This window comes from Labrus bergylta, chromosome 22 (genome assembly GCF_963930695.1).
Source record: "Labrus bergylta chromosome 22, fLabBer1.1, whole genome shotgun sequence".
NCBI lineage: Eukaryota > Metazoa > Chordata > Actinopteri > Labriformes > Labridae > Labrus > Labrus bergylta.
Genome location: NC_089216.1, coordinates 8,613,653 through 8,621,983, shown reverse-complemented (window position 1 = coordinate 8,621,983; position 8,331 = coordinate 8,613,653). Strand labels below are relative to the sequence as shown.

The 8,331-nt window shown below is 39.1% G+C and overlaps 1 protein-coding gene across 1 annotated transcript; it reads right to left on the bottom strand.

The window, feature by feature from the left end:
* Positions 1-563: 563 nt before the first annotated feature.
* On the bottom strand, positions 564-7,180 carry plaa (phospholipase A2-activating protein). The gene is made up of 14 exons (XM_020630477.3): positions 6,945-7,180; positions 6,403-6,596; positions 5,060-5,160; positions 4,703-4,823; positions 3,963-4,130; positions 3,666-3,801; positions 3,268-3,437; positions 3,022-3,173; positions 2,719-2,938; positions 2,551-2,616; positions 2,396-2,467; positions 2,135-2,242; positions 1,689-1,859; positions 564-1,249 (listed from the first exon to the last, which is right to left on the bottom strand). The coding sequence occupies exons 1-14, from the start codon at positions 7,091-7,093 to the stop codon at positions 681-683; spliced, it is 2,397 nt and encodes a 798-aa protein (XP_020486133.2). The 5' UTR covers positions 7,094-7,180; the 3' UTR covers positions 564-680.
* Between the last annotated feature and the right edge of the window lie 1,151 nt (positions 7,181-8,331).

Sequence of the window (8,331 nt, the reverse complement as noted above, 5' to 3'; positions counted from 1 at the left end):
GGCGTCCCATTTACGGTACATTTGTATGACCAATTTAAACATACCACCTTGTAGCAGTGTATGAAAAACTTTAATGTGATATTCCACTGTAAAACATTTTTGCAATGCAGAAAAAGACAGTTGCAGTTAATTGTGTTACCTGTAACCGTGTTAAAGGACTCAGAAATTATAACAGCTGCTCATCTTTTAGCTCTCAGAATACAATTTCTCAACGAATGCATTGTCTGCATTGTTATATTAGTCGTGCTAAAAAAATTCTAGATATATATCATATAATTATTAGTTATGAGAAGACCACATCATTCAAATGTGTGAAGATGGTGCCCTTTTGTCATGTCTACAGCATCCGGCTGATTTAAATTGTTAATAAACCAATGGAAATGGACTTTTACCAAGCTTAGCTACATTATTGTTTTGTATCTCATATAAAAGTGTTTCACCTGCAAGGAGCATTCTCATCTAGCCATCTGGACTGTCACAACATGCTGTTATCATGATGTACCCGTAGGTCCCAAGACTAATGTATCTATAGATCAGCAGTAATAAAAAAGGCTTCGCTCATGCAGATTTTTAATTTCTCCTTTTTTATTGTAGAACATCCAATTATTTAAGTCTCCACCACAACTGATAAAGCAGATCAGTAAGAAACAAGTGCTCTTTTTTTCTTCTAATCATTTACATCATTGTAGTTCTTTTAAAACTAGCTGGCAGCACTCAGCCACCTTAGACGGATCAGACACTGACGAGTACTTGGAAATCTGAGAGTTGACCCCCAGGGAGCGAGCCAGGTCCTTGGCTGTCTGGTCTGAGGCCACAGTTGTTCCCAAGGCCACCAGCAGCCTAAAAACAGCCTCCTTGTCTTGAATGGTCTCCAAAGCTCGGCTGGCCACTGACAGGCACTGGGCCTTTGCCTCCAGATCTGGTTGGCTGTGCAGGCAGCTAGCGTAGTTAAGCACCAAAGTGGCCAGGGCAATGTGGATGTTCTTATTGCAGACAGAGGCCAACTCAGCAGCACGTGATAGCACCGTTTCACGCTGAGCCATGAGGAGAGCTCGACCGTTCCGGCCACTAAAGCAGTTACACAGAGTCCGCAGGGCTAGCATCTGGTTGGCAGGACGCCCCTCAGGCCTCATCAGGCTCAGCAGGTGGTTGCACAACTGGACTCCCTCTGCCTCGCCACAGAGGCTCTCATTAACCTGGGGGTGTCTCACGGCAAGCCTCATAATGTCCAAGACGGGAAACACAATGTCTGGAGTCCAGGAGAAAGGAAAGGGGAGATTGGTAAGTAAACCGTTTGGAACTCAAGAACCTTAAATCAAATTATTTTTCAAAACATTTAAATACAAGTCTTTAAGATACATTTCTACCAATGTTTCTTACAGTTAGGAATGGGAAGGGCTTAAGAATGGAGGCACAAAGAAGATGCGCCTGTATTGGGAAATTATTTACTGTGGTATTCAATTTAACCTCTGCTATTGAAAATAAAATACTTGATTTCAAAAAATGTCAAATACATTAAAACAGGATGACCCTGATGAAGGCCAAAGGTCGAAACGTGACGGTCTAATTTGTTTATAAAGTTGATCTTCATACTACAAGTTTTGCTGAAGCATTTTGGCCTCCTTCAGTACTTAAATACATTAAAACAGAAAGAAATAAAACCCTTAAAACAAAGCGTTCTGTTGTACCTTCTGGCCAGTGCGAGGCCTTCCAGAGCAGGTTGATCTGTTGGATGGTTAGGGGAGACTTGGAGGAGCAGGGCTCACACACAGACATCAGCAGCCTCTCCACACTTTCCAGGATTTCTTCGGAAAGCTGGTGCTCCTGAGGGGCACCTCCATTCAGCTCCTTCAGCTTGGCTGTTATAGGGAAGAAGGCATTGTTGAAATGATATGGCAAGTAAATGTAAATGAACTGAGGGAAAGGCCTTTTGGTAGAATAAACAACAAATAATCTGAATACAACTTTTAACTTTACAGCTCAGCAAAACACTCACAAACAGGTATTTTACTGACAGTGCACAAAGAGTCACAACAACTTACCATTGGATTTTGAATCTAATATTGACTCCTAAATGGTTTATGGACATCCCTTTTACTATGTCCTAGCCACTTCACTTAAAAACAATGCTCACCAATGATCTGTGGTGTATTGGCTTGCTCAAAGGTCACACCATCAGTCTTGGGGAAATAGATGTTGGTTGCCTTCTGTCTGAGAGCCGCTGAAGAGTAGGCACCTCCTCCTGCAGAATAGATAGATTACATGAAAACACGCTGTCTTCTACCTTGTTTTATTGAGGAGAAATGTGTCCATAGGCCTACTACTTACTTACCAGCTGGTTTAGTTTATCACTTCAATGTGCAAAAAGTAAGACATTCCATTAGTTATCACTCACCTGTGAAGGGATCTGCTACACCAACAGGAGCACTTGGATTGGGACCGGACCCCGGGATGTAGCGACCAGAGCCTGTTGGTGGGAACTTAGCTGTGAAAAAAGCATCTCTTGTGGTTGTAAGATCGTGACAAATCTTTAAATGAACATCCTGGTACCTGTGAAGGGGTCTGCTCCAAAGGCCGACCTTTCATCAGAAGCCCCAGGGATATACCTAGCTCCTCCTGACAATAAAGAGAAAACAAACATTGAGAAAAATGTACATTAAGCCTCATAACGTTTACATATTGATATTGATTAGAAAAATATACATTTTTAGGCCTCACCAGTCAAGGGGTCGCCACCAGCCGGCTGCTCTGGACCCACCACGTGACCTTTGGTGTTTTGGATGATAAAATTGGCAACCTGGTCGAGAAACATGGGGCTGAGATCATTCTTCTGCAAAAAGTTATGGGCTGTAAGCCAGGGGTCCTCTGACACGTTGTAAGGCAGCTTCATGGACGGCCCTCCCTCATTCACATCGATGGTGAAGACGTAGTCGTATTCCTGTGGGGAGATAAGGAGTCTTAAAGAAAATGTTTTACCGTGTGTGTGCATGATTTGCCTTGTTAGTAAGCTTCTGGTCTTACCTTTCCTTCATACATCACACTCTTGGAGGTTTGTTGGTTGGAGCCCCCAACGACATCGCCAATTTTCATCCAGCGGCCGTCACTGACGCTCCACTGATACGCCTCCACTTTGTCGTCCTCTTTAATCAGCCGCGTCTGTCCGTCACGATTTCCTGGAGGAAATAATACAAATAAGAAACATACTGACGCCATCTCGGATGTGCTGTTAAACATCTAGATTAAATAAATGGCCGCCTATTTTCTAACCAGGCTCGTCAAGGTGTTCTCTCCCAGGAAGGTCCTCCAGTTTGATGTCTCCTAGATCGCCAGTCTTTGGGTCAATAGTGGCTTTAGAGAGTTCATCCTCGAAGGCCTGCAGGTCCTCTATGCTGGCCATGCGGTCCTCAGCTTCAGTAAACACGCGAATAATACCATCACTGTGGGCAGAGGAGAAGCATCTGGGTTTGCATAAAAGCTACTTCTGATTTCTGCTGATCGGATTACAGTATATCCATTTGTGAATAAGATAATGATATCATAAATCAAAGCTGCGAGGAGATAAACACACTTTGTCGTTTCACTTGTTTTTTATATTTAAAATGAATATATACATTATACGATTATGGATTGACCACAACTTAGCATGCCGATTGCAGTTCTTTTACCTGGCTCCAATGGCTATATCACCATTAGGTAGAATGCAGCAGCACCAGACAGACTGGGCAGGCAGGCGGATAGTCTGAGTGCACTCTCCCTTCTTCCATATCCTCAAAGTCCTGTCCTCTCCTGTGCTTACAAAATCTTAGGGGAAAAGCATCAGTCTGAAGTCAGAGTGAGCCAGCAACCATCTTACAGGAAAAACTGTGGATGCCGATTCAATAAATAAATCAAGCGGCAGCGGTCTGTTACCTAGACCTTGAAAAGCTCTTGTTCACTTTAAATATTAATATTGATGGACAAACCTTGGTTATTTGGGAAGACAGCCAGGCTGTAGATGTAGTTGGTGTGGCTGTAATAGACCTGTACACATTCACCCGTCACCAGCCACCTTCTGATACTCGCGTCGTTGCTACAAGAGAAGAACTCAGTGTTGCTGATCACTGCTAGTCCTCTTACACAGTCTTCATGCCCTGAAATTAAAGGACAAAAAGTGTTGTTTTAACCTGAAGATCCAGGACCAATAGACAAGACCAATAGACCCCCCCTCCCCCCGAAGCCCCACCGTCCCTTCCTCCTCCACCTTCTGACTCTCTGCACCACACTGAAGCTCCCACTGCCTGGACTCAGAGCCCCCCCATAACTAAGTGCAATATATTTATTCTATACCTGTCACCTGCAAATTAATTGTATACTATATTGTATTATTTAGTTGTATTTCTTATTTGAATATTTGGTTTTAGTATTTGTATATTTCTGATATTAGGCATCTATAGGCTTGCTCCAACAATATTTCGTTGTACTTGTAGAGACAATAAACATATCTTATCTGAAGTGTTTGAATGATAAAGGGTTTAATAAAGTAATATTACTAGCTGACATAATACTCAGTTTTCACAAAATAAATCATATTATTTTATTTGCTGTTGAATGTTTTAAACTACCATTACTGCTGATTTCCCTCCTACTCCATCATAGGCTCATAACCAAGAAAGCATATGAACTGCTAACAATCACCAGACGTGCATCACCTTCAAACTCTCACCTGTATAAGTCTTCTCACATCGTCCAGCTTTCCAAAGTTTGATGGTCTTGTCTGCTGATCCAGACAGCATAAGACCTTGTTCAGGTAAGATGACCACTGCCCACACTGCTGCAGAGTGGCCCTGGAGCATAGAAATAAGCACAGATTTTGCTGTGTCACCCCCAAATAATTATATCTTTAAAGTCAACACTGAAACATAGATAGAATCAATACTAAGGCATTCAGGAAAAGTTCTAATTTCTTTTTGCATTTGAAAATTGCATTTTCAGTGTCTGGGATGGCAATTTTGATGTCTGACGAAAAATGATCCTAAGAAAGATTACAGTAACCTGTAACAGAAAAGAGCATTAAGCCTACCTCTAAGGTCATCATGCACTTCTCATTGAGCCAGACTTTGGCGGTAGTGTCCCAGGAGCCACTCAAAAGTGTCCCAAACTTCCCAGAAGACAGAGTGCAAACTGAGGAGAATATACATGCATGTGTAAGTTGGGACAGGAAAGATTTAAGAGATGCATGACATAATGGCATACAGCACAGGGCTGGGCGATATGGACCAAAACTCCTATCTCGATATTGTTTAGCTGAATGGCGATACTCGATATATATCAATATGTATTTTATTAACAGTGAAAACACATGGAAAATTAAAATACCTGTTTGTGAATTTAAAAAGTAATATTATAAAATAAAAATGTTCCTTAAATACAATAAAAGAGAAAGAGAGGAGGAGCGGGGTTAGGAGGGAGAGACAGTCAGTCATCATCAGTGAGATGAGAAAAAGGCGACCTGACACCGCTGTAACTGATACAACTCCGCTGTCACAAGGACAGATACAAGAAATCTTTTTTACCAAAGGCCATAACTCTGTACAACAGCTCACCTCATGCGAGCAGAGAACTGTCATCATGATAATATCCGTCTCTCCTTACTGTAATCTGTTCTGCACATGTTAAATTTACAAATTATCCCTGCACTCATGTTCACTTCATTTGTCTGTCTACTCGCCGTTATATTGTATAGTTTCTGCTTATAATATGTCTACACTCATGCACTTTAACTTATGTCAATACTGTCCATTTACAACTCTGTTTCTGCACATTTACATTTAATCTTCCAGATTGAATTTACCGGTACAACTCTGTTTTTAGCACATTTACATTGAATCTTTCATATTTAATTTACAACCATTTACGACTCTGTTCTTGCACATTTACATTCAATCTTCCATATTTAATTTACAACTCTGTTTTTGCACATTTAATATAATCTTTCATATTTAATTTAAAACCATCTACGACTCTGTTTTTGCACATTTACATTTAATCTTCCTATTTAAGACTAGTAATGCTAAATTAAATCCTGGTTGTCTATATTCCCATTCTTAGTTTTGATATTTTTAGTGCTTATTTACTTTGTATTTAATCTTATATTATGTTTAGATTGCTAACATTGTGTTTTTACTCATGTTGTGTGTTTGGATAACCTGCTGCTGTAACGCCACAATTTCCCAGTTTGGGATCATTAAAGTAATTCTATTTTATTATTTTAATGCAACATAAACTATATCGATATTAACGATATTGTCTTACCCTATATCTTGTTTCGAAAATATATCGATATATCTTAAAAACTCGATATATTTCCCAACCCTATGACAGCAGATCAAATATGATGAGTAAGAAAATAATGTATACATTCACCTGTATTTTTGTGACCCTTGAGCATGAAAATGGGCTGAGGTTGGTCCAGTGTGAACACACAAATGTTATTATCATTTCCACCTGTGGCAATAAGTCCTCGAGGATATGTCTCACTCGGTGCAATCATGCAAACACAGGATACAAAGTTGGAGTGGCCAGACATACAGTGCATCTCTGTGAAGCCTCTGTCAGGGCTGAGGAAAGAAGAGGAAACACTTCATAAACAGCCAACATGTGCGGGAACAAGTGGGTGTTATGAGGGGAACTTTAACTCATACACAACCACTGGAACATGCGCGCTGCAGCTGAATAAATGACAAAGCTGATTTGAGTACACGTTAGCAAATGTAGCTAACTTAGCTGCTAAAGTAAGCACGAAAATACAACTTGTTGTTAACTTAAAACAGGGTTGTTGTCCTACTGGCTACAACTGCGTGTCAAAAACAAATCTCTTTACATTGCAGTGACTTTAAAAAAACTAAATAAATCGAAGCAAAAACACAGCAAATTACAAAGTCTTGTAGAAGGCTAATGCTAGCTACCTTGAGTTTGGTACCCAGACTCTTCCGGTTCGGTCTCTGGACACTGACACGAAAGCTCCCTCCGGAAAAACAGCCGCTGCGAGTCCCCGAACGTCCATTTCGTGGCCCGGGATGGAGCACCTGAGTTTATATGAGTTGGATGTCGCCATATTTCCCGTAGAACACAATGTAACGAATCCCCCTGTAGTGTTGTGCTAAGCGGCGTTGCAAGTCAACAAACACCGGCCGCTAATGCTAGCGGAAGTGGAATGACGTCACTGATTGTAACTGTCATTCAAATTATTATTATTATTATTATTTTTTTTTTTAATTTGATTAACGAAAAGTCATGTTGAATCAAAACATTATCGTTGAGACGTTAATCCCCAAAAAATAAATAGTAAATATTTGTATGGATCAAAGGTAGTCAATTCACCGTAGATCACCAGCAGGTGGCAGCAGGTGGTTGGTGCACTACGATTCATCCGAGTCCACAACCATAGACTGTAAATATTTAATTACTATTACTATTCATTATTATTACTATTAATATAATATATTAGTCCACAACCATAGACTGTAAATATTTAATTACTATTACTATTCATTATTATTACTATTAATATAATATATTAGTTCACAACCATAGACTGTAAATATTTAATTACTATTACTATTCATTATTATTACTATTAATATAATATATTAGTCCACAACCATAGACTGTAAATATTTAATTACTATTACTATTCATTATTATTACTATTAATATAATATATTAGTCCACAACCATAGACTGTAAATATTACTATTTAATTACTATTACTATTAATTATTATTACTATTAATATAATATATTAGTCCACAACCATAGTCTGTAAATATTACTATTTAATTACTATTACTATTAATTATTATTACTATTAATATATTAGTCCACAACCATAGTCTGTAAATATTACTATTTAATTACTATTACTATTAATTATTATTACTATTAATATAATATATTAGTCCACAACCCATCTGTCATGAGAGGGTACTTTGCTGGCCCCGCCCCTTTCTGGGTGAAATCATTCCATCTGAATGAATGGAGGTTAATGGAAAACTCGTGTTCTTTACCGATTTAAAGTCTTGAAAAAAATGAAAACCATACTTTAAAACTGCAAGTATGAGCCTAAATCTGATGACCAGTGATGTAAACATTTGTGACATCATAACGGTATAAAATTAATCATGTATGTGAGTGTCTGTTCAATCTCTCTCCGTCAAACTGCTCAAACGAGTCATCAGAGGAACCTGACTTTAAACACCTGATGAGTAATTATTACCCGAGAGGGATCTTTATTTTTAAATAATATTTATTTGTAATAGTTTCTAACAGTGTTCATAGCTGTAATGGAGTGGT

Bases quoted from the DNA above. Each gene is read 5' to 3' on its own strand.
- plaa (XM_020630477.3), bottom strand. From the start codon at position 7,093: ATGGCGACATCCAACTCATATAAACTCAGGTGCTCCATCCCGGGCCAC. The intron at 3,802-3,962 runs GTTTGTCCATCA...TTTTCCCCTAAG, and splicing joins TGTCTTCCCAAATAACCAAG to ATTTTGTAAGCACAGGAGAG. The intron at 2,243-2,395 runs GTGAGTGATAAC...TCTATTCTGCAG, and splicing joins TGTAGCAGATCCCTTCACAG to GAGGAGGTGCCTACTCTTCA.